The sequence below is a fragment of the Nyctibius grandis genome, chromosome 2 (genome assembly GCF_013368605.1).
Source record: "Nyctibius grandis isolate bNycGra1 chromosome 2, bNycGra1.pri, whole genome shotgun sequence".
In the NCBI taxonomy this organism is placed as follows: Eukaryota; Metazoa; Chordata; class Aves; order Nyctibiiformes; family Nyctibiidae; genus Nyctibius; species Nyctibius grandis.
In genome coordinates, this window is record NC_090659.1 from 20,040,222 (window position 1) to 20,066,240 (window position 26,019).

Consider the following 26,019-nt stretch of genomic DNA (forward strand, 5'->3'; position numbering starts at 1 on the left):
TACTCTGTCTTGCCTCTTTCCCATGGTAAGAACTTAATGGGAAAGGAAACTTGATTCTGAAAATATTCCCAGACCCAGCTGATTGGAAAATAAAAGAAAAAAATCCTAATGAACTGCATCTTTTCTCTGTGACTGGAGGAAGAGAGGCCTTGTAGTTTCCTTAGGTAGTAAGTTACATAAGAAGAAAGAAGGTTTTAATCTTGAGAGACGAGCTCTTGTACAGTGTGTGAGGAAGCCTCCTTTTGTGGACCTCAGGTTCTGATGCTTTTAGTCCTGTCCCATAAAGTTACTATGGAAGCCTCTCTACCAGAGAAGTATTTTTGTACAGAACATGAGAATTAATGAGCATCCTTGGATCTGCCTTCATGCTTTGATTATGCAGCAAGTCTGTGTCTATATACTTTTATTGCTGAAGTTGTAAAGGAATGTTGTCCTTTAGGGTTTTTATAAAGCTATACGCTTGCAGGGATAGTGGCAACTTGTTATTTGCAAACTGGCAGATCGAATAAGGTGTACTTTATTTTCACTCCCGATTTCTGTGACAGAGCCACATGTGCTTTTTTCCTTAATAAAGCAAAATACTGGTTTATTAACAGTTTTACATGTAGTTGTATTTTACACAGGTGCACGTTTTACTCAGTGCTTATGTTTTCTGTTGGTAGCTTTCAGGCTACATACGGGGGGACTTGAGGGGACTTCCTCAAGACCTTTGAATGCTTTTCAGAGATAGCTAGGAAGTAGACTTTGGAATTTATGTTGTGTAGAAATGACCCAGTATTTCCAAAACTGGAATGAATCAGTGAAGTAAAAAAGGCATCAGAACTTCTGGGGTTTGGAGGATTTTGAGAGCTGTAATTTGGACTCCCGTGCTTTGTGTTAAATTTGTAATTTCAGTTGTCTGTTGGGTAGACCAAATTTTAAAAAGTCTGGAGCAACTAAGTACAATTTTAGTTATTTTCACAGAGCATAAAAATGCACAGAGTGGGTAAAATCTTGTGTTTTCTCTTTGTACTTTGTTTAGTCTGCCGGAAATGCTTATTTATTATTAAAACAAGAATCTGTAAAAATAATAATTTTTCTTAAAAAATTTTTTTAGACAAGGCCCAGCTACTTGAAATAGCCAAAGCTAATGCAGCCGCCATGTGTGCTAAGTCTGGTGTTCCCTTACCACCAAGCCTGATGCCTTTGTTATCTCAAAAGAAAGACGACAAAGCCAATCAGAAGTCATCAAGAGATACACTAAAGGAGCTCACTGAGGTAAGTGAGAACAACAGTATCAAACCTGAAAATAAGCAAATTGGTTTTTTGTGACTTTTAGGCAATCTGTCGTTCTGTGTGCTTGGTTTGTGTGTTAGGTCCTGAAAACAGGCTTTTTAATTCTATGGAAATGCATGAAATCCAATTATTTTGATTTTCTTTTTTTTTGTTTTGATTCTGTTCTAATTTTGTACACACTGGTAGTTCTCCTTGAATCTTCTTAATAAAAACCAAAGTTTTCACTTCTAGCTTTTGGTTCTAGTGTTGTTAGTTATTTATGTTCTTGCTTTTCTTAGTGAATTTCACATCGTTAAATTACCTCTGGGTTACAAATCTAGTGCCCACTTCACATAGTTCTATATATTTTAATATGCACTCTTAAGATATTTTCAGAGAATTATTGTTGCAGTTCTGTCCTGTTGCAGTTCAAGTCTACAAACGGGATCGTTTTGTTCTGAATGTGGAGAAAAAAATGCTGCTTTTCCTTTTAATGCAGTAATGTCAACTTGTTTAATTTGGTAATTTCCCCCTACATTTTTTTCCCCAGAAACTAGAGAAAATTCAGAATGGGGAAAAAAAAGTGCCTTTTTTTTTTTCCTTTTTTTTAATTGCATCATCAGTGTGACAGTTCCAAAAAATCTGCTTATGGAAATAACATCTGAAATTAAGCAATGTCAAATTGCTGAAAAGTAATCTCTTAGTTGTGTGTGGGCTAGTGCAAGCAGAAGTACTTGTTAGTAAAAAAGCTGAGACTGTGCAGATACACTGTTCAGACATCTTAAGTGGTTCTTCATGTAACCTCACCAAGATCCCGTGTAGCTGGTGCTAATCTAGAAGCCCAAAACCTGCCCCTTCTTTGCTCTTTCCAAGTGTGAGAATATGTTGGACAATGTTCCTGTTCTGCTGAATCAAAATTGGCAATAGAAGCAGTCCAGGCCATCGTCATATGGTTGTGTGCCCAAGTGGAGACCCCTTCCAGAGCCTGTTCAGCTTCTTGCAAAGCTAACTGCATTGTCTTTGCTCTCTGCAGTGTAACCTGCAAACTGGACAAACTGCTTCCAATTAATTGGGAGCCAACTAATAAGTAAAGAGAATACATTTTGTTGATTAGCTTTCCAAATAGTGCAGGCTTTTCCTGTTACCTAAAGAAAGTGCTTCAGTCATTGTTTGGAGGTGTCTTAGCACAGGAGAGTGCAGGAATCTTTTTTTTTTTTTCATAAGGACTGATGAGAACAGTGCCATCAGTGTATCTTGATTTTTAGTGATGGAGCTGCCTCTTTGCTCCTTATATGCCAAGAATCAGGTCATCAAACAGATGTGACTTACAATGATGTGAACTTTTGAACTAGAATCAAATCAGATGATGGCTTCACTTTGTTGGTATTAATTCCTCAAATATTATGTCCTCAAATGTCTTGCAAGTCTTGTAAGTATACTTTTCATGAATGGGGACATAATAGAAGCATGATATTAGAGTATAATGTTCTTAAATGCGTTTTGGACTGACTAAGTTATAATTGCTAGTGGTAAACAGTCAGTGCAGGTAACCATGATTGGTAAAGAGTTTTTCATCATAAAATTCTGGCCTCTTTAGAATGTGGGTTTTTTTTGGGTTTTTTTTTTTCCCTCTTTCCTGGAGGTTCTCTTCTCGTTTGACTGCAGTATCCCCGTAGCACCTATATGTTTTATATTCAGCTTCTGTTGAATATAAAATGGCGATGTCTTGCATACCTGACCAACGTTAAAATACTTCAGAAGAAATCTGAGACTTTTGGAGCCATTGCTTCTGACTAGGTCCCTGCACTGCCAGTGGAACTTAGAATTAGTAACTATTCGTTCTTAGGTTTTCCTGTGTAGTAGTTTTGTGAGTTATACTGGAGTTTCAATTGGATTGCAATATGCTTGTTATGTGGGATGCCAAACAACCAGTGGGTTCCTACTCTGCAATGTTGGCAGCCTTAGACACGCATTCTGCAACTAGCACTGTGTAGCAGGTTTTACAGTATGCTGCTGAAATCTTGTGTCTGTGAAATTACTCGCTGCATGAGTGCCTGGCAAACCTAGGCAAGTGTTTGATAATGTGTGTAAAATGTCAGAAGTACATATATTGATGACATTGCTAAAAGATCTTCTCATATCACACCTCATGCTTTAGAAAAGAAAAACACTTCTTTTGTAAAACTTTTCAGTTGTATGTTTTGGCTGTCATGTCCTTTTTTTTTTTTTTTTTTAGAAATGCAAGAAGATTGCTCAAAGCACGGATGATGTGATAGTGAACAAACCTCATGTTTCTGATGAAGAGGAGGAAGAACGTCCTTTCTATAATCATCCTTTTAAGCTCAGTGAACCCAAACCTATTTTTTTCAATTTAAGTGTGAGTACTTCTTTAATTTTCAATATTTCAAACTGTGGTTATTTTTAAGTAATGCAAGTAACTTTACAGAAATTAAACTGGGATTGATAATCTTGGTGAAATTGCACTGGAATGTTATTAAAAGTACTCTTGCTACAATAAGAAACTTACCTGCAGTCTCTGAAATTGTGGTAGTTCCCATAACTGGATTGAAACTGGTTTTTTATTCATGTCTTTGTAGCATTTAAAGCTTAAATAACATAAAGAGTATGAGTTTTACTTCATGTTTTCGTTGCAAAAGTATCAGTATGAATTTACAAACAGCACTGGAACTGGGAAATGCTTTTGGAATGCATTGTTTTTCTTTAAAAAACAAACAAAAAAACCCTAGCAAAATTCTAAAAGCATTTTGAGGTGTTCTAAATAAGGTGATGCCGTCGGCTTTGTGCAGATTCCAAATCTTGTATGTCTGCTTCTTCGATAGATCTCAGGTGTTCACTAAAGGAGAAAAAAGTTCTGTTAGTTTTGAGATTAGCCAATAGAGAAGTAAATGCTGTGTTAAGAATGAGAATCACTGATGTTGCCTGTTACTAAGAGGGTCTAAATGTCCCTTTAACCCCCCTCCTTGGGGAACTGCTTTTGACTCTGTCAGAGCTTGTGTTGATACTTTCTGGGAATGAGCATGTTGGAAGGAATAAAATGAGGGAGCATTTATTTAAATGCATTTGGGATTCGTATGCTTTGAAGCACGGATTAGAATTTGTCTCGTGGTTTGTGGTTTGTTTTTTTTTTTTTAAAAGTTTGGGGTTTTTTTTTTTTGTGCCAATGAAAGTCTGCTCTGATTTTGCAGGGTATGAAGTACTGTAAAAGTATTAATATGCTAAGTGAAAATACAAATAGTATTTATATTTTTATGTACAATTATATATAGCTTATGACATATACAAAATAAGCAGTAATACATATTTATGTAAGATGTAAGGTAGAAATAGATTTATACTTTATATTTGTACCATTGGAAAGTGGTACGACAAAACTCAAGAAACCTTGGGATTCCGTGTAGGCTCCAAAGGGGAATGTTCTTTAGTGGTTATGGGCTGCTCTGCCTGTTTTCCACAGTTTTGACCCTTTTAGCATCATTCTTTCCGTTCTTTCTGGATTATAGTCTTACTACCATTCCCATCCATGTTACTTTGATAGCAGGAGTTTACCTGATATTGTGAGCTGTTTGGGCTCTGTTTTCCTCTTAGAAGAGGAACCTGTCAGAGATTTCTACAGACTCTTAATGTTTTGAAAATACTTTCTAAGGAAAACAAGCTCATAGACTTAATTTACTTTGAGATTAATGCTGCTATTAAAAAATACTCAAAAACTAGAAAACAAATGTTGAAAATTGCTTTCTCTGTGTATAGTAATGTAGAGCTTTTTATCATCATGTGGATATCACAGCCAATGTTTTTTGCTGCCCAGGATTTTTATTTTGGAGCTTTCCATTACAAAATGCATGTGTGGCAGATTAAGATTGTTCTCTTTATGATGGGGTGGAGAGAAAGCAGGGCGGTTAATTGTGAGAGTGAGGTTTTGCGTATTTTTGACTGCTGAAGCTGATTTAAGCGATTTTAGCTTCTAGCAGTTTCATCTGCTCTTGTACTACAATTTGCTGCTCATGTGTGTTTTTAGGGCTGTGCTAAAATGATTTGTTATAAAGGCTTTTGGTTTGATATTCATAAGAAGGATGACTTCTATGAGAACTTAATACCAAGTGTATGCAATAAATAGTTTCTCAAAGAGATGTTGCGAGTATTGCGTGTTTTCACGTTTTGACTTTTTTCTAATTTTCTTTCTTTAAGACTCCCAGCATAAAACCAGCACCACCACCACAACCAAAAAATCAGGTCAGCCTGTCAAAGGAGTTTCCTGTTTCATCTGGGTCTCAACATAGGAAAAAAGAAGCAGATAGTGTCTATGGAGAATGGGTTCCAGTTGAAAAAGGCAAAGAAGATAGCAAGGATGATGTTTTCCCCAAACCATCCATTGAGGTAAGGAAGGGAAGGAAAGCATATCATATAAGAAAACCAAAACCGTTACCTGGTCAGTCTGGTATCAAATTGCAGTCTGGGAGAAAAAAAGGGTTACGTAGGTAGTATCTAACACTTCAATAAGCTAATTATCTGAACTGCTGCGGTCTTCGAATTTGATCGCCATGCTCATGTGGGCAATGATGAAAGCAACCTGTACCCATGTTGTGTGCTTTTGTCAACTAGTGACTTCTTTGTCTCAATAGAATTTAAACTTTTGCTTGAAGATGAAAAGCAAGTTTCTTGTCCAGTGTCTTGCAGAGGTTAATACCCTAAGTTGAGACTTTCAAAATTATAAATTATAAATCATAATAATAAAAATTGTCCTGCCAATCTTGGAGCAATAACATTGCATTGAAATATAATCCGTTAAAAATAGATTTGAAAGTAGTTTCTAAAACTGCCATTTCGTCTGGATGTATCTACTGATTTTTTTAGCTTTACAGTCCCATTTTCTTACACAGTTGTCTTCCATGTGGCTTTACAAAGGAAAATATAATTGTATGTATAATAAACTAAAAAAAGGCAAATGTTTTTCCCCTTGAAATGTCTTCAAAAGGATATTTTGTGGGGGCTTTGTAATTAAGTAAATTAAATATTTAAGGCAGATGTAAATTTTTTCAAGTTTGTGTTAACCTCACTCCATCTGAAGACTTGTTCTCATACCTTTCAAAGCAAATAAACAAAAAAGCCTTGGCATCAATTTCTGATGAAACAATCTTTCCACTTGGTGCATTTTGTTTTTCAAGAACTTTCTAAGATTGTACAATTCACTTCCTGAAGCACAGAGGGTATTTTCTTCTGTGTCTTTTACAGTACCAAAAGCACAGTGAATATAACTCATTCAACAGACGTTTTCATGGTCAGGCACCCAATTCATTGTTCCCACAGTGTAGATGGTCACTGCTGTTTGGTCTTTGTCATGAACCACTAAGATGACAAACATTCTGAAATGTTTGTGCAGACTGTCATTCCCAGTTAGGAGTGTATATATAAAAAATCCAGAGCATAGAAACATTGTATACTAACATCTGGCCATGTTTTTACCAGGTGGTAGAAAGTCTTGTCCTTCAAATGGTGAATGATATGCTCGTAGTTCAGGCAAGCTCTGTAGATGTCTGCATCCAGGTTGCCAGCGATGCTAGGCTTGTGTCTTTGACAAATTGGGTTAGCTAAGCACTGATGGTTTGTGTATTGATCATGTAGAAGAGGCCTTAAAAATGGACATTGGAGTAAATATATTAAACATAACTTTCTTTCCTTTCTGTCATGTGTATCTTTATAAATGCTTGTAACAATGTTGTCTGGTTTTATATTTTGTAAATAAATATTTTTATTTGCATTTACCTTAACTTGGTTTGTGTTAAGGGTGATTTCGAGGGTCATTAGCTGACAGCAGAGCATACCATCCCCTTGGGTTTGGCAATCCTTAATTTTGAAATACAGGAATACTCTTGTAGTAGCAGAATGTTTTTCCAGGGAGTCTTCTCTGAGTGCTTCTCTGCTTGATTTATTAAATGCTTATGAGGACTCTTTGTGGATGAAATGGCTTCCTTTGAGCAAAATAAGCCACATAAGCTCCCTTGTGGTTGGAATAGGGTAGTGGGGGAGTGTGCTTGGATCCTCAGAAAGTTTGACATATAATTTACCTCCATTCATTGTTGCTGATTTTGAAATCTGATTGTGACAATTCTGATGCAAGTCTATATTGACATTAAAAAAATATGTGCTTGGTATTATTGTTATGTTTTTATTCAAGTCACAGAATTAGTTATGGGAATAAGCAGTCTGAAATGGTCCTGCTAATACATTACAAATTGTTTTAATAAAACATGATGTTCTTAATATAGTTGTCTGTGGTAGTGGGAGATGGAGGAAAAAGTCTTGAGTAATCTGAAGTATCAGCGTGTCTCTAGAAGCCAGAGAAACCAATGAGAAAGAAGCTATATTTGAAATTCTGAAAGTAGAGAGTTGAAGCGTTGTATTTAAGTTTGGAGTATACAGGTGACTATTATGCAGAGAAGTCGCTGTGATCTGAAAATGTAGTAAATGCATTTGGTGTATCGCTGGACATGCGAAGTATGTCAAAAATGCCTGCTTTCTATTGTTGGCCTCTTCCTTTCTTCCATATTTGTGATTTGTGTCTGTGGGGAAAATGTTATTAAAAGTCAGGACTGGAAAGGCAGAACTCTTACGGAGAACAGCATGCTGAACTTGAAACTGTTTTACTTGACTAAATAACAACTTTTCATACTTCAAGCAGAGATTTTTTTTTTTTTCCCAAGATCCAAAGGTGCCATCGAGTGTCTTGACATAATACAAAGCCATGATGGTCTCCAAAATGGTGACTGACCATGTGGGGAAAGTGTATGGGAATTCTAACTAACCAGGGTATCTACTAATAGGCCCCAGTCCGGTAAAGCACTAAAGTACACATGTATGTTTAAGTATGTGAGTGGTCCCAATGTGGTTTCAGTGGACTACTTGCATGCCTATGTGTATTGCTGGATTGAAGCTTTTGGTGAGTAGAATAACTTTTATTTATCTCCTGAACCAGTTTCACAAACAAAACATTAAAGAATTATTTTAATTATATAAGGGGAACTTAGTAACGTAAGAAAGTGTATATTGTAAACAGGCATTCTTTTACATACGTGACTGCCATGCTGGGTGATTGTTAGAGAATCTTTTAATTCTTCTTGTGCCTTGTTTATGATCTGTGTTTTTGTCAACTAGGACAATAAATAAACACTGAAGTCAGTTTCGTAGACACATAGGACTTCTGGGACTTTAAGTCTGTCTTGGTCAGTACGAGATGTTTCAGTAATGATCTTCCCAGTGGAAAGACGTTTTGTCCTAAACAGTAAAAAAAATCCCTCATCTCAAAATAAGATTTAGTAGCAAGAGTACATAAATAATTACTCTGTTTTATGCAATTGTAGACATTTGTGTCTGTCTCTTAATGTTTTTCAGTTTTTACTGAATTCTTGACCTGGTTCCTGCGACAGGGATTTTGTGGATTAACTGTATTTTTCTGTTCAGCAGAGTCAATTTTAAATTACTTTCAGTTTCTTTTACTGGCCCTTTATTCTAGTATAGTGTGTGAGAGGCTAAGGTTATGAGATAGTGACTGACAAAAGATAGAAGTCTTTTATAATACAAATAGTAAAAAAAAATTAAGCCATCAACTTAACTTTGTGTCTGTATGCCACCTGCTGTTCTGATTATTGGGTTTCTTCTGTGCTTCAAACAGTTCCAGCCCTTTGAGTCTCCTTCACATGCTCATCTCCAAAGAAATTTTGCTTGTCTCTGAGCACTGTTCTTTTTCTCCTTTCAAAATAGAATGTTCCATAAAATGCATATCGTCTGAAGAACAAGGCACAAGTAATTTTACAAAAGAGCTGTATACTAGCCATAATTTGTTACATCTTTATATCCCCAAGTGTTTCGGATTTCTCTCTTGATTGCTTTGCACAGAGGTTTGCATTGATCTTCATTTGCTCCATATTTTTATCTAAATGATTCTGATTGGTATGTGTGAGATAGTTTGAAATTTATTTTTATTTAAATGTTATTCTAGTTCAGCAGCACAGATCTAAATAATCCTTTCCAAAACAGTCAATTTTATGAGCTACCAGTCTGGTTTTCCTTTTATGCAAGTCTGTTTGAAGCTAAAGATTAAGATTTAAAACACTGAAGCCAAGTGCATGACATACATGTGATTCTTGCTGTAATTTTTTTATACGTACAACTTGAAGTTTTAGCGGGCCTTAATAGTAGGGTGCTCATGTGAACAGCTCTATATGAAGGTTTTTTGAAAAAAATCTTAACTAAATTACATTTAATTCTGCTGGTTAATAAGGTTCCATTGAACAATTAAATGCTTCTCTATTTAAATATTATACACCAGAACTTTTTGTGACCAAAATAGTTCTCTGAAAATAATTCTTCTGATAGTTTGTATGTACAAGTGATATTAAATTATCAGGGTGTTATACTTCAGATTTTGTATTTATTTAGGAAAGCCCATATTGTATATACTTAACAAGTAGTCCTAGGATTTTTGTCACGTTACCTATTCATGTATCAGACCAGCTACTCAATGCCTAAAACAACTTTGTAGTATTTGTAGCACTTATCCTACAACAGCTCTTTCCAGATCAAATGGATATTGTTGTGGTCTGATGTATTTTTAAAAATAATCTTTTTCTTCCTAGGGCGTGGACATAACTACAGCTATGAATGATCGAGCACTGGCTCAGAAAAGGCTTAATGAAAACACATTTGATTTAGAGGCCATGTGCATGTTAAATCGTGCACAGGAACAGGTATGTTGAACTTTTTCATCAGCATTTTGATGAACTTAAAGAAAGTAAATGTTTACCCTTCATACTAGCTGATTTTTCTGATGTATTTAAGTACAGGCTTTTGGAAGCCCTGTTTATGGGCACATGTTTAAAAATTCTGCCTTTATTTTGCACTCTAGAACATTGATTTTGAGGATAAGCAAACCATGAACTTGCTAGACTTTTGAGCTCAGGCCTTAGGGTTAACATACAAAGATGCTTACCTTTTTGGAGTGTCTGCTTACAAATGAGTGTTAACAAACACAGTACTAAACATAAGTGAGGAATCATTATGAAAATTATTGAGAAGCAACAGAGAATTAAAAAGAAATAATGTGCAAATTTGTATTTTGGTCTTATATTTGATTTTTATTTTGTAGATTGATGCCTGGGCTCAATCAAACTCCATACCTGGCCAGTTCACAGGAAGTACTGGAGCACAGATACTGTCCTCAGATGAGCTGACCAACAGTGGTCCCCAAGCATGGATTAGAAAGGTAGAAGTTATGCAGACATGCTTGTCTAACTATCACGTTTTAAATAGCAGTGGAAGTATCGGAAAATGCAAAAACTGTGTCTTAAAAACCTATGGTAATGCATGTGTCAAATACAACAGGTTGAGTTAAATCATTGTCTTTGATCAGTTTAGATACTTCTGCTGTGTCCATATTGTTGTGCATTAAGGTGTTGCTCATGACATAGAGTACTTCGATAAGGTGTGCGTCTGATATTTGGGTCAGATTGGTTCCTGTATACCTTTACCTTACACTGAAATGACACTCATGATACTGGTATGGTTGCAGTGGTAGGTCCATCAATAATTTTATGGGATTGGGACAGACCAGGCAAGGTTTGATCCTGATGTTATTGAAGGCAGTGAAGTTTTGGCATCAACTTCAGTGAACCAAGTCCCAAACTGCCATTTTGTTTGACTTGGTTCTCTCTGATTGCTACTTTGCCTCTATTTGTAACAGCAGGGTTTTCTGGCAGCCAAAGATTTGGGGTATTAAACCAGGAGTTGCAGTTGGATTAATAAATTTGATGTCGTCCTACAGTAAAATAGTTACCTCTTACTGCAGAGTAATACTGGCTTATTTTTAGGGTGTAGTGCATCATACATACATGCATTTTATAAGTTTAATAATTCATGCTTCATCTTTGAAAATGAATACTGAACTGGTTCTCTTTCAAGAAGTAGAACTGAGGAATTCAAGCAATATCCACCTTTCAGGCAAAAAGAATAATGAATTATGGCAGTCAATCTTGCAAATAATGTAGTTGAGTATACGTTGTATCTGCTTATCCTTCCAGAATGCAATGTTAAGACAACCCTCAAAACTGGTAGATTAGATTTGAGGCTTAGGCAGAATTTTCCATAAAACTTGGTGTAAACTGAACAGAAAAGTCTGGAATTATAACATCCTAAAAATCGAAATATTTTTGCTAAGATTCACTAACTTGTTTTTCCACTTTATGTAGCCAGGCAATACAGGGAGCCAGGCAATGCAGAGATCCAAGTTTCTTGCTAGATGGGAATCTTTTGCGCTCTTTTCAATATTAATACAAAGCATAGATCATAAAGTCTTATTTTAGTAATTGTTAACTTCTGAGATTGTAATAAAATGTTGGCTTTGATTACAATGATTGTTCCTGGCAGAGGAACGTAAAAATGTAAAGCACTCAGCAGGGATGTATTGGTGAGAAAAGGAGTGCTTTTCCACCACAAGGCTTGTGAAAGAGATCAGCAAGCCTAGGAGGGTTCTCCCTTTCTGCATACCTTGAGTGGATTCCCAGGGCAACGGAAAAGGAGCATCTCTGATCATCTCTTTCCCAAGCCTCCTCTTCTCATCCTGTTTTCTGTGGTGGTCTTCTGTGCCTTACAGTAGCAGGAGCATCCGCTAACAAAAATTAAGTGGAGAAGGCAAGCGTGTTTTCCCTCTTTTAACTTCACTCTCTGATCTGCTTTAAAAAAAAACAAACAACAAACCAACAACAAAACACTTTATAGGGAGAAAATGAGAGAAGAGTGCGGTCTTTGGCTTGTGGACATGACTGCTGTGAGGAGCAGAAGCATGTTGGAACACTTTGTTGAATCTAGAATAAAAGTGAGCTGGCAGAAGCACTTACGTCCTTTCCCATAACTGTAAAAATGTAGTGGTTTGCAGTAGTAGGCGTCCTCCCGAGCAAGCATCACATGGTTTGTCAGAAAGGAGGCTGCTACTGGAAACAAGAAGAGTTGTTGGGTGAAGAAGATGAGGACACAGTCCTCGTTCCTGCTCTGGCATTCCTCAGCTTGACTTCTTTTGCTCTTTCCAGGTTCCATATTCGCACGCACGTTGCCATCAAACTCATGAGATGACCAGTAGTTAGTCATGCGCCCTCTACAAAATGCGTTAGGGGCTACACAAGACTCACCCTCTGTTTTTTTCGGAATGGTGGGGCCTGTGAAAGCCTTCACAAAACCTAGGTGTGATGAACTTAATGTGGAGTCACATCCTGTGGTTAGAGGATGATTTCACAGAAAAAAGTGAAGTAGGGATAATGGGTTATGAATGCATGTTATCTTTCTCAGTGGCATGAATGCAAACCAACCATGAAATGCAAAGTACAGATTGTATTTTACTTAGGCACTTGAAGTTGTAACTTAGTTCCTGTTAATTGTGCAGTGTATGTAGCACTGAGAAGTCAAAGACTTGTACTCCTTTTTTTTTGTCCTAAGAAAATGCATTTTAACTTTAAAAAAAATAGTATTTTTTAAATGTTTCATCTGCTAGTAGGGCTGTGGAGTTTCTTGGGTTATGTTGTGTGTGTAAATTAATGCACGTTTCTGACTGAAGATGTTTAGTGAAGGCATTTTGCTTGAGAGATTGCTGTAAGCAATTGCCATAGGAGGACTTGTGGACGTGCACTGTTCAGCAGAAACAGAACCCATGTCAGCTAGTTATTTGTGTATCATTAAACAAAGAATTAGAACATGTACAGACATTGTGCTTGACAGAGATAGTCGCAAAACTAGATAGATGCAACAAAACAGAAGAGCGATGTCAGGAGGGAAGAAAAATTAAAGTACTTGGGGAACTTGTTTGATAAGCGCTGTCTTCACTTTGCATTTCTTGGATTTCAGCTTTTTTTTTTGTGCTTAAAAAATGACTCTGGAGAGGTAATATGTACTCAAACCAAAATATGCCTGCAATTTCAATTTTAGCTCAATGAAGTTTTGAGGGAATTAGTTACTGAAGTGGTTAATGTGGCATACTTGAATGGTTGACATACCAATTAGAAGTTTTTTTTTTTTTTCCTTACCAATGTACTAATTCATGATGTTCATGCATAGGGTTCTGAGCAGTATTCATAGAGGAATAATATGTTGTTAGGTTTCTTGTATAATGAAAACATTTATGAGCAATATTATCTTTTGAAAAGTCGTTTCTGTTTCAGTTTATCATCATTGGTGTAATCAGTTCACAAATATGACTTACTGGAGGTTGCTTCTTTTTTCCCTTTCCTTTTTTCTTACAAATACACTGTGCTGCTAAGTAAATGTTAAATCAGAGGAAGTGGTCAAATATTTTTTTCCAAGCCAATTCTGTTGAGGTCTACTTACTCAGACTTTCCCAGACTCACCACTTGTTTCTAGATTTATCAGCTTAATTCTGTAGCCTGAACTTGATCTCCAAAACAAGGTGTTTGCAGCGTTTCACATGCACAGGGTAATGCTTGGGATCTGTTTCATTCTGCTGTGCTAAAGCAGGACACAGTTTTACTATGGCCATTAGAATGCTCTGCTTTGTGTAGCAAGTTCTGAGAAGTTAAAGCATTCCTTCTATTCTTCCACAGTCGTAGCAGATGAGTAAAACTCACGTTAACGGTGAGTTTCGTGATTGTCACTTGCTCAAGAACTGCTGACCTTCTAACGAGGCCACTTATCAAAATACTTGTATTCCTATTGCCTTATAGGACACAATGAGCTTTCCTTGCAAATGAAGGCCGCATGGCAAGGCAGATCAACTCTGTTAGTTATATTGGACTGGCTCCCTGTTCAGTCCTCAAAATTTTTTTTTTTTTTTCCGGCTATCCTCAGCTTGCTTTCGACTGATTGTACGCAAAAGCTGTGAACAGAAATCCCAAAGCTGATTGTGAGCATAGTTTTTGTAAGGCATTTGATGGGATTCTTCAGAAGGGTATTCTTCTTCTTGTATTGGGGAAGGAATGTGGCTGCTGCTAAAAGTGCCAGTTCTTTTAATGGAAAATTCAGCTACTTTGCAAAAGTTTTGCCAGAGAGAGATGCTTGTTCCTGGTACTTGACTGAGAGCAATTCTTTGGTGTTAGTCTTAAAGTAATCTTTAAGACAGCCATTGTGCTAGAGCTGAAACTGTCCACCTAGTGCCTTTAAGGCTTTGTTGTCTTTCGCTTAATAAATTATTGCTCAAAAGAGATAAACCTTCCTTCTGACAGAACATGTGTTTTAGTGCCATGTCAGCATTGTGAGAAGGAACGGGTATTTTCTTTTCTGAGAGCAGAAATTGATGATATATTTTTAAGATCCCTGAAATAACTATGGCTTTAATATTTTGGATGTTGCAGGTGCTGTTTTGTAGATTGTTCGGTTCAATGCTGTATGCTATCCTTTTCCCAAAGATAGCTGTTGCAGTTAAACAACAGTGACTGTCCAACTTGTATTGTGTTTCGGCAAAATACCTGTAAAATAATCTTTCAGGTGTGATTTTTTTGTTTGTTTGTTTGCTCGTTTAAGCCCTTAAATGCTAATTCAGGTATTCATGTCCCCCAAAATTTATTGCCCTAACGTAGCTTTAAAAGAGGAATAGTTTTAACTAAAATTGCTAAAACACACTCTTAAACGATCAGGTTTTACTATGTAGCCTTTTTAAAGAAAAAGTGTGGACGCAAGAATGTGGCTTATTAGTTGTCTCCATCTGCTGGCAGAATTGAAGTGTGCTTCATTTGGCTGACCTTTCATGGAATTTAGAGATCAAAAGATGAGAAAAATGATACTAAATTTTCATGCATACTTACTCAAATTGCTATTAGTAAATGAAAGAGAACAATTATTTTGTAAATAATTAGTTAATTCTGACAACAGTAACAAAATACCTAGAAACCTGGGGTTTATTGTATTACATACTCTTCAATTTTATATCCTCCTTATAGGCCAGATCTGCAAGTGTACATAGCTGCTAAATAGTTTTGTGAGACTCAGCCTTTTATGATTTTTAAAACTGAAAAGAAATGTATATCTTGCTTCCCTGCTCTTGTTAACTTTCCTACTATTTTTATGTTTTCAAATGTAATTATAAACATAGCACTAGTTTTTACCCATACTCTGTTAAATCATTGGCTGAGTGAATTTGTCTGTCATTAAATTATAAAAAAAATAGTTAAAGAGAATATAATTGTACAGGTGACACTAGAGATTTATATTTGGTTTATTATTAAAAAAACAAAACAAAACAACCCAACAAAACAAACTGAAAGGAGAACTTTTTCTCCTGCTGCAGGCCTTCTTTGCTTCTTCAGTAAACTGAATCAAAGTAGGCTTTGCCTGGCTCCTTTCATATTGGTACCAGAATTACTTCATTTAGCCTTTTAGTACACACAGCCTTTTAGATGCACAAGTACAGCCTTTCTGTAAGGAAAGAAAACTCATTTCGAATTCCCTGTTGTTTTGGTTCTATTGTACATGTTTAAGAGTCAGCACAGTGTAAAAAATTCCTACTAAAGATCAGATAGGATTCTGAATTCACACATTAGAAGAGGTGTTTCTGATAAACGGCACTTTGGAATTTAGAACTCTCTTTATATCCAGTATTTGGAATTTGTTCAGGCTCTGGTAATTCCTGTGTAGGAACTCAGGGGTTTGATTTTTAACTACGAATAGCAATATTTTGCTTCTGTTTTCTGCTTTCTGCACCACTCCTAACCCCCAAATTAGTACATTTACAGGTGTGGTGAGAAAGCTGTGTAACATTCAAATGACCTCATCAAGAAATTGCGCTCTATCATTTGTGAACTGAATACACGCTAGTGATAATGAAACAGGTGTTTTTATTGAAAATTCTATCATTGCAAAGCAGGTACAAAAGAGGAATCGGAACGCAGGGTGACATTGACTGGGGTTTGTATCATTCTCGGCATGGTTGCCCTTTTCTTATGAGAGGTTCCTGGAAAAGAGAGGGGAGGATGAAAATGGAAGTAAGTAAAAGCCCTTCTAGGTGTATAGATTTGAGGCAGTTTGTGTCGAAGAAACTGATTGTCTCTGTGTACACACACACACACACACACACACTGCATGGTCTGCACTAGTCAGAAAAAAGTTGAACTGGAGAGGTGCACTTAGCCCCTCTATTCTTCCATCAGAGCACTTCGTTATTGAGTGCAGCATCCAGTTGCATGATTGATAGGTATTTACTGTTCAATAGGGAAATATTTGGAGAAGTCCTGCCACAATCTTCAGTAATTATTTTTTTAAAATTTTTTAACACCATGTATAGTGGGGATTACACACATATGCATTGTTAGTGTGTGTCAGCTGCCAATTTGAAATCCCCTTAAAAATACATTATCCTTAGTCTCTGCAAAAGTAAGACTTCTGGTTTTGTTTACGTACAAATCGAAACCAAGGAGCTATCAGTCCTTTGTCCAAATCTGGGAAGTGCTTACTTTGGCAAGCACAACTCAAAATAAAGGAAAAAAAAAAAATTTGTTCTATTGATTTGCTTTCATAGTAAGTAAAATTTTCACAAAAATACTAGGCATTGTATCATCTAACCTACTATGCGAAATAACTGATGGACTTATCAGTGCCAGTGTGTAAACGTGTATATCTTAAGGCAAGCAATTTTTTGCTGTGATGGAAATGATTGACTTACTTACTTGGGTCAGCGGGGGGGGCAGAAGAGAGATGATAGTTCACAGAATAACCTGTGAACTTTCACCCCTCTATATGGAAACTTGTTTCAGGGTCAAATCCTTGTAGCTGCCTTCTTGCCACGGTCAATGCCAGCCCTACTATTCACAACACTGCGGCCATCGAGGCCTAGGTACGTAAACATTTAAGGAGTTTTTAAAGTTCTTTACATCAAAACAGAGTTTTAAGATTTCTGTTTATAAGCTTTCACCATTTAACAACTATTATGTTAATGATGATTTGAAAGAATGTGAAGACTACTGCTGCTAAACTGTGTGGCTAAGCGCCTTTTTTTCCTTTAAAAAAAGAAAATAAAAACCTGTATGTTTCATGTGGATTTTCAGAGTAGAACTTGAATGTGCAACTGCTGTGTAATAAAATGGGGAAACATTTTTTTTTATATATTTAAAATACGCCTAAACACTATGTGAATGTCATTACTAAATGTGCTTGTATTTTGTTCAACAACTAGGTACACTTGGCACACATGTTGCCAGTTAAACAGTTAACACTGCCTCCTTTCACAAGATGGGAAGAGATGCATTGGAACCAAAGTAGCGTGTTTAAAAATGGACGGTTATCATTTTATTAAGTACATATGTCTGAAATGGGTCACTTGCAGCTTTTGGATTGCGTTAGAATTTTCTTAAGTTGTTCTTTTTTGAAAATATTGATTTGTGTCTCGTGTGTCTGCGTGAATTCTGATTTATACAAGGTGTTAATGTATATGAAGGTAAGGTGTATTTTTTTTTAATTGAGTCTGTGAAAGGTTGTTAGAAACATTTTTTGGAAGCTCCCACTTATTTTTTTAAATCCCAGTGCTAACTTTAGGACTTGTTGTACTTTTCTTTTTCTGGATAGGATCAGTTCTTAAGAGCAGCCCCGGTAACTGGAGGAATGGGAGCTCAACTGATGAGAAAAATGGGCTGGAGAGAAGGAGAAGGGCTTGGAAAAAACAAAGAAGGCAGCGTTGAGCCTATTATGGTCGATTTTAAGACAGATCGAAAAGGTAAGCCCTTCTTTGAATGTCTTACAGCAGTGTAAACTTCTCATGTCTGATTTGGAGATAGGCAAAATAACTTCAAAGTAGTAAGGTTTCTCTGGGTACAGCTTCACTGTAAAAATTAACAGAATGACATAGGTGATTTTGGTACTAGTTTTTCAAGCCCCAGATTATGTGTATAGGCTTTGTCCTTATGCCTGTGAACTCTTCCAGACGTTCTTTAACTTTCCCTAACCTTCACCTCCCATTTTAAAAAGTGCTTCTCAGTGGTTCTTAAATTAGGGATGTGTTTCAGTTGGATGTATGGAGAAGGCACGGACAGGGAAATGAATTGTGGAAAAATCATTGTGGTTGGTCTAGAGAAAGTGACTGAAGCAGGAATGGGGCAGGATAGAAGATTGAATAGTTCGATCAGTTTTAAACTGGGGTGAAGGACAGAGGTGAGAGCTACAGAGTTATGCTGCCTTTCAGCTAAGTCCTGACGTGAACAGACTGTCATACTGATGTTCTTAGGTCTTCCAAATGGTTTCTTTTTACTTTTTTGTCCATCTGATCTCCCTGCTGTTCCATAGCTTGATCCTGCTGCAGGCACCTCTGCTCAACTACCATGATGTTTCCCTGATTGTTTCCAAAGATTGCTTTAGCACTCTTTCCTCCTCTTCTTTATATAGTCCATGGCCACAGGTGGAGAACTGTTGCACTTGTCTCATTTAATTCAAAAGAGCTACCCTTTTATTTACAGGCAGAGTGCTGCTGCTTAAGCTGGCAGCATGGTTTATTATTGGCCGTTTTGCCAGCATATTCAGCAAGAGTTCTGTTTTCAGAGTGAATGTTTATGAAAACTTCCCATCTGAAATACCTATACAAGTTCTAACCATTTTAAATTGTTATGATTTAATTGTCCTATTACGCATGTTAACAAAATAAAAAAATTAACGCTGACTGCAGGAAAACAAATTCTTACTGTTGTTCTCCTAAATACTTTTTAAAAACTGGGAACCTTTAGTACATTAAATAGATCACATCTAATATGAAAGCATGAAAATACTTTGTATTATGGGTTTTTATTAGCTTTTGTCAATGCTCGTAATTGAGCTCAGAAGAAAACAAAGCATGTAAATGCAAATGTTGTGAAGTCTGTTTGCAGAGATGCTGCTGGAGTTGGAGGAATCCTTAGGTGTCAGAATCGCTAGTTCTCAGTACAGGGATAGTTCAGTACTGCTCAGGTGACCAAGCTAGCAGTGAAAATATAATTTAAATGTCTAAATATTAAGTGCAAAGAGGTAGAAAATGAGAAAGCAAGCCTATGTTACGAAAATATCCATTGCTTTCTACATTCTAAAAACCTTCCAGCAGCATAATATGGGTTCATAAATAGAGAAGTGCAACAGTCTCAAAGTACAGAACACAATAATACAGACATCTTCGTTTTATACAAACAGTGACCAGACTTGCTTTTCAGCTGTTTTTCTTCTGTGCAACCTTTCTGGTACCTCGTGACAGAGTGATTGCCAAGAAAAGCTTTGAAAAATGTTTTGTTACTTTTACTTAGTTACTGTGATCTTTGTAGATGTTGTTCTGTGAAGTTCTCACTGCTGGTAAGAGTTCTTTCAATTTAGCTTGATTGATATCAGTCAGAGGGAAGAAATTGAAAACAGTCAATTTCAGTATTGTTTTCTCAAGCAGCCTGCGTAACATAGCAATGGATTTTTGTGGTGAGGAGGGAAGAGTTAGCTCTGTTTATTATGATGCTTGCTTCTTGTCACATGAGGGGAAAAAGGTAGGATTGCTGTACGACTTTGAACATTAAAAACGCTTTGGTGATACACAGCTGTGTCACAGCTCAAGTTTCCAGTTCCAGAAGTGTGCCCCAGGATCCTCATGTGGTTTCTGACAGAAATTTCCTTCATGCCTGCAGAACTTTATACCGAAGTTTCAAGGCTGAAGCCCTAAGGCCTGAGGCAGGATCAGGTCCTCATTGTGCGGGGCGTTCTGTAACAGATAGTTTGCTCTTTCCGCTTCAGAACGCTCCGTCTTCAGTAACAATTAAAAAAGTTAGATGGAGTTAAAGGATGCCTATTCTGACATGTGATGGATTCATCTGAAAATAACTGATAACCTTTGTGATGGCCAGGCTTTTCTTTAATTTCATAGTTCTTGAATATTTTATTATCATATATGCAGCCTTATATGATAATTTCCACAAAAAATATAAAGGTGTTCTGTGTTGATAAAGAATACTTTTTAATGTTGAGCTGACCAAATCTATAATATGGAGAGACAATTTGCATTATGAAGCAGCAGCACGTTTCATGCATTACAAAGAAGCGACTGAACAGTTATTATGCATTTATAATGAGTAGCTGAAAAGCTTCTTCAAACATTAGTGTTCTTTGATTCTTAAATGTATAAAAAGTCCATTTTTTTTTTAAAGTTCTGTGTAGAGGTTTAAAGAAGAGTCTGAAATTGTTAAAAGGAGTCTGTCTGTCTGTTACTAAGTAACCTGTTTTTGTTTTGTAGGGGTTTTTAAATGTATTTTTAGAATTTATACCCCAAATAAAACACTATTTCTAGATACAGGAACAAGCGGTTTGCTAAGAAGTTACTCAGCAGACTACACTAAGACATGAACCAAAAGGTTGTCTGACTTTGCCGTAGCTTTCCCTTAGACCCTTGTTTTTTTTGAGACACACTGAGTGAGATCTGTAGTTCTGTCACAAGACAGCATTGAAACCAAAGCCTTCTTGAGCTTTTCTGTCAGCCAGGAAATTGTTGGTTGGTTGTATTCAAAGCAGCTTGGTCCATCAGCAGAGCTTGTTGGAGTCTGTTGCACCTTTTTTGAAAATCCCTCTCAAGGTACCAGGGACAAGATGTGGATGACAAGTGTCAGTCACTGAGAGTAAGTGAGACATAGTGTTAATGTGGAGAATGACATAAGAGTTTTTTTCTTTGGTGGAAATGTTTGGTTATTTTGGATATAAAATTCTGTAAGGAAAAAAAAAAAAACAACTTTGTTTCAATGATTGTTGTCTATGAGGGTTTCATGCCACTTGAAAAGTCCCTACATAGGAGCTGCATGAATATTAGGATGAAAATCTGGTAAGGAGGGAAGGATTTTCTTTTAAAGCAAAACAAAACGCCAACCAAAAAAAGCTGAAGGAACAGGAAGAAACTGGAAACAATTACAGTATCTCCCTGTCTTTATTCACCAAAGCCAGGAACAGAAACATTGAGGTAAGAAAGAAGGTATATTGAAGGCCAAGAAATTCTGAAAAATGGGTCAGGTTACTTTGTTTACGTGTATTTAAGGTAATGGCAAAATGAATGGAAAAAAACTTGAGTCACTTCATAAGCATGGCATGGTCACTGGCATTTGCTACATTTTGGCAATTGTTAGATTTTGTTTCTTACTGTGGTAAGATTTTAAAAAGAAAAACGTTCAGCTTCAGTGTTTCACAGTGACTTCCATTGGAACTTGTGCTCTTTGGATTGACTTGGGGTCCAGTTGCACGCTTTTCTGCTGGTAATTGGGCTGTGAACTTGCACATAAAGGATAAATACTTGAATACTGTTAAATAAAGAGAGCACATGTTATGAGAACACCACTGTGTTATTCCTCCTAAGAGGACATACTAGGTATACTTTTTACTGTTTAATGGAAGTACTTCAAGTGCTTAGTATGTTAGAGGCAAACTGTTAAGGTGGTGGATGACTTCTGGGTTGCACAAAACACTGAATGAGAGGGTGTTTTTAAGTTTCTCTCTTGTTCAGTGTCTCTCCAAAGAAGGCACAGAAAACCAGGTGTTTCCTGACTTGCATAAGACTACTCGGTTTTCTACTACCTGGCTTGTTAAGAGTCTTATTAGAGCAGTCGAGAAGAACATTATGTGTAGTATGGAGGGGAAAAAAATGCTGGATTAAAGGGAGTTTGAAAGACTTCTGAAAAGACAGTTGTATGGTGTCTCCAGGTTTCGTCTCCACTGACACGTTACTGCTTTACTGATGAGAATACAGAAATCAGGTGGGAATCATAAATGTAAACTTCATTGTGTTTTGTTTAGGACTTGTTGCTGTGGGAGAGAAGGCACAAAAGAGATCTGGACATTACGTTGTAATGAAGGATCTTTCAGGTGAGATTCTTGTCTTAAAAAAAAAAATAATCTCATTTGAAATGATTGCTTTGATAGTGGCATTTGAAATTTCAAATACATTTTATCTTTAAGGTAAACATCCAGTTTCTGCATTGATGGAGATCTGTAACAAAAGAAGATGGACACCACCTGAATTTGTGTTGGTGGATGATAGTGGGCCTGATCATCGCAAACATTTTATCTTTAAGGTGCGTTTGAGTTTCCTTGTTTGCTGTTGGTTTCTCTATTAAAGGTGATGTAAATTCATATTTATATTTGTATATAAACATATAAGCCACCTCAGGGGTGGCAGAGGACTGCTAAGCAGTGTCTCAATGCTAAAATGTCGAAGTCCTGTTTCTGTAAAGTCCAAATCGGATCTCTCAAGCACATTAATCTGTAAATCTGTCAAGAAACACACTATTCCACTTCTTACTAAAATTACTAAGGTGTGTGGTGTTAGTTCTTGCTGCTACTTGCAGGTGTGGTGTGAAGTCTTACTGTTGTAAAGGCAGTGAGCAAGACGTAATTATTTTTGTCCTTCAGTTATCTTACGATGTGATCTTCTTTTTCGTATAGTATCTTGTATTAGCAGTTACTGTTTGGAAATGATTGTGCTTACAGACCAGATGTGGATTTTGTCTACCCTTAAAGAGGAATTACATAGAGAATGTGCTTATAGGAGCTCTGTAGCACTGCCTCAAAACAGAAGTGAAGAGGCACTTTCTAATACTTAACGTTTTTTTCCTCTCCTTGTAAACAGGTGAGAGTCAATGGAAATGAATACAGGCCTACTTTTGCCAGCCTTAACAAGAAGCATGCTAAAGCCACAGCAGCAACTGCGGCTCTCCAAGCGATGGGACTTGTACCAAAGGAAAGCATGGTTAATACCACCATGTTTAGGAGTGCCTCACACCGCTAGATATTGTTTTTTATATTGACATTATTTCGGATAATTATACTCTGCACAAAAATGGTATTTGCCCTGTCATGTTGTAAATACATTGGCAATTCCCACGTTGTAAAAACTGTACAGACACCTTCAGGTTTTTCTTTTGTACCATCAAAATGTATTTAAATCATACTTAGTTTTTGGTATGTTTATATTGTTTACATTAGTGATGTAATTATTTCTTAAATGACTAAATCAGATGACAGACTCTGGAGGCATCAGTAATCTAAACCCTTGTTTTAAAACTCATGCAATTTCTCCTCAATACGGAATGTTAACATTTTCATACTGTTTTGTACTATGCTGCAGTTTTCCCTGGTCTTGGTAAAGCTCCTCTTGCACTTTTGCCAACAGCTGGTAGAAGGTCATGTGGCTTACCCTGGTCTAGTCGAGGCTGGCGTGTACTGCTGGACAGATACTGGGCCAGTACCGTGACCCCCGTGAGAAAGCGCCTGGTGGCAGCTCTGTTGTACAGTGCTAACACTGCAGCTTCTCTGTGAATTTTGTTTGGGGGTTTCGCTCGGTGGTGCACTGCAGCTGGCCGTACAGCCCATACTCTAGGACATAGGCGATGAGGCAAAAGACTTGCTTTCAAAGGGATGGCAGGAAGTCCAGCAATGGAACCGATGAGACTTGCAATGTAAAGGTGACTCTCCCTGCATGTTCTGAGAAGGGAGATGATGGAGTTGTCTATTCCAAAACAAATTAACACACTGCCTGATGTTGATTGTACGAATTTGTGGTTAATGTGAATTTTAAACTCTTAACAAATCTACAACTGGATTCAGGGGGGAGGGAGGGGATAGAATGATGCTTAAATTGTTGTACCCAACTTGGTCAATAAAGCAGCACAAGTTCATAATCTTAATCACTGGTCAGTAAACAGTAATTAAAATGTATGCCAAAACAACTTTTTGAAGAAACGCGCAGTATAAAAGTACACTTTATGCAGATTATCAGCAGCTGTAAGGGTTGCAGAATCAGTTCTAGTAATTTTTGATTGCTTTGGACTATTACCAAATTAACTCCTTGGGCTTCAATTTTCCGTAATGGTACTCTGCCCTCAAGGAGACGGCCTGATCCAGAGTTTTGGCAGTTTGACAAGGGAGAGGATGTGGAGAGCTTTTCCTTCTTTTTTTCTTTTTTCTTTTTTTTTTTTTTTTTTAATTTAACAAGTATTAGTACTTTAGCTTTGTGCACTTTGAATTGGAAAGGGCATTGTACACCTCTTGCCAGATTTGTCTGAGTTACGAGCAGATTGCAAGGATTTACGGACTCTAGTAGTTCAGGCGCTTATTTCAGAGAAGTCTTTTCGAGGTCTCTTTATACTACAGCTACTGACCAGAGCTTCATCTGGGACAGGAACAAAATACAGTTTGTACGCAGTAAGGCTGTGCTCAGGCCCGAAGTGAATGACCTTTGCAATGGTAGTAGGAACGTGGAGGTGAAGAATTATGAGTACCTCTTCTTCCACAAAGTAAGGCGACGTGTGTGTATTCTGTCAACTGTTACGGAACAAGGTGTCTGTCTTTGCCCTAAAGGGACAGGGATCAATGTCTCATGTTGCGTACAGCAGACAAATGGTATTTGGTTCCCCACCATACAGTTGTGAGAAATAAAGCCCCTTATTCGTCTGTCAAAGCGCTCTAGAAATGCCTACATTAATCTTAATTTTCATGGACGTAGTTGTCTGTAATTAAACTTCTTTCCCTTTGGCTTCTCGCCTTCAGTCTCTCACTAAATATTTGAAGATCTCCTTGCCTCATTTGCTGAACTAGTTGGAATGTGTGTATAAAAAACAAAAGTAAATATGATGGTACAGCAATGGAAAGATCTACTCTGGGTTCTAGAACCGGGTGTTGTATCTGTCTTAGCTGAAGTCTGGCTTGTTGATGTATGACTTAAAGTAATTAGCTCGGGATGTGGGAGCAGCTCCTAATCGGACTGGTGTTTAAACGTCTGGTTTGATAGAGCTAAAGCATCAGAGATGATGATCATTCTGTTAAGTCCGTGGTGTCCGTATAAGCACTGGTTTTGTAGCTGTACATTATCCAATCTGGGAACATACAATCTCTTGTACTTGTTTTGTTCTTTTTTTTTTCTCTATATTCCTCATGTATAATGTAAAGATAAATGTTATTTCACAGCAGCAAGGAGCAGATGAATTCAGTCCCATTGAAGACTTCATTGGAAAAATAACTATTTAGGCAAGTTCTGGATTTCATGCCTTAAAAGACGTGGTACTGTATGTGGATTTAACCTTTGGTCTTAAGGAAGACTTACAAAAAAAGAAAACAATTAAGATCTGTAATGCCCTAATTATGACACTTCTTGATTTTGAGGTTTCTGTTTTAGTTTCATTCCTTGTTGTTTAGAATGATATATGAATCTACAACTAGTGCAGCGATGTGCTTCTGTTAAATTTGTAAATTTGAATTGGTTTGAGTGTCCTTTGCATGCAGGAATAGATAAGTAGTGATATATTAAAAAAACCTAGGAAACACTCTCTTGGAACCTGGTTATTTATGCAGCACTTCAGCTGTCTTAAAGGTGACTAGTCTGTGACTCCTGCTGACGGAAGACATGATCTGTTTGGCTGTTGGTTTCGTTTTGCTGCAGAATTATTTTACTAGAAGTAACTTTGCTGAAAGTGCTTCTGACTTCCCTGTCGTGCGAGGGAGGGGCATTTTGAAGGAGGTGCCTGAGAACTTGTAGCCAGCTTCCACCAGAACGATGTGTTGGCAATCTCCTAATTTGTAGTTTTTAAACAGCTAGGACTGGAGGAGCAGCAATGTGAAGTTCCTACGCCTTGGAAAATCGAAATTGCCTATTAAAGTGCAAAACCTATATGAAGTCTCAATCAACCGCTACAGTCTCTAGCTCGCCCAAACAAATCGTAGTTGTGATGAAAATTCACTCATTTGGACAGGTTAAATAAATAAATCTTACTGCTCTACAAGCCTCTGGAATAGTGG

General features: G+C 37.1%; 1 protein-coding gene across 5 annotated transcripts in view; it reads left to right on the forward strand.

Annotated features, from left to right (window-relative positions):
- SON (SON DNA and RNA binding protein) overlaps positions 1-23,912 on the forward strand; it is a 39,581-nt gene extending 15,669 nt beyond the window's left edge. For 3 of the 5 annotated variants that reach the window (XM_068424927.1, XM_068424931.1, XM_068424928.1), the window contains 9 exons: positions 1,097-1,257; positions 3,491-3,631; positions 5,461-5,649; positions 9,906-10,016; positions 10,415-10,531; positions 17,821-17,968; positions 22,024-22,092; positions 22,186-22,301; positions 22,856-23,912. In XM_068424927.1, the coding sequence (XP_068281028.1) occupies positions 1,097-1,257; positions 3,491-3,631; positions 5,461-5,649; positions 9,906-10,016; positions 10,415-10,531; positions 17,821-17,968; positions 22,024-22,092; positions 22,186-22,301; positions 22,856-23,014 (1,211 nt within the window). In that variant the 3' untranslated portion in view covers positions 23,015-23,912. Of the gene's footprint in view, positions 1-1,096; positions 1,258-3,490; positions 3,632-5,460; positions 5,650-9,905; positions 10,017-10,414; positions 10,532-16,126; positions 16,245-17,012; positions 17,094-17,820; positions 17,969-22,023; positions 22,093-22,185; positions 22,302-22,855 lie in introns of those variants that run through there. The other 2 variants (XR_011050291.1, XM_068424929.1) reach the window with 2 other exon arrangements.
- The last annotated feature ends 2,107 nt before the right edge of the window (positions 23,913-26,019 follow it).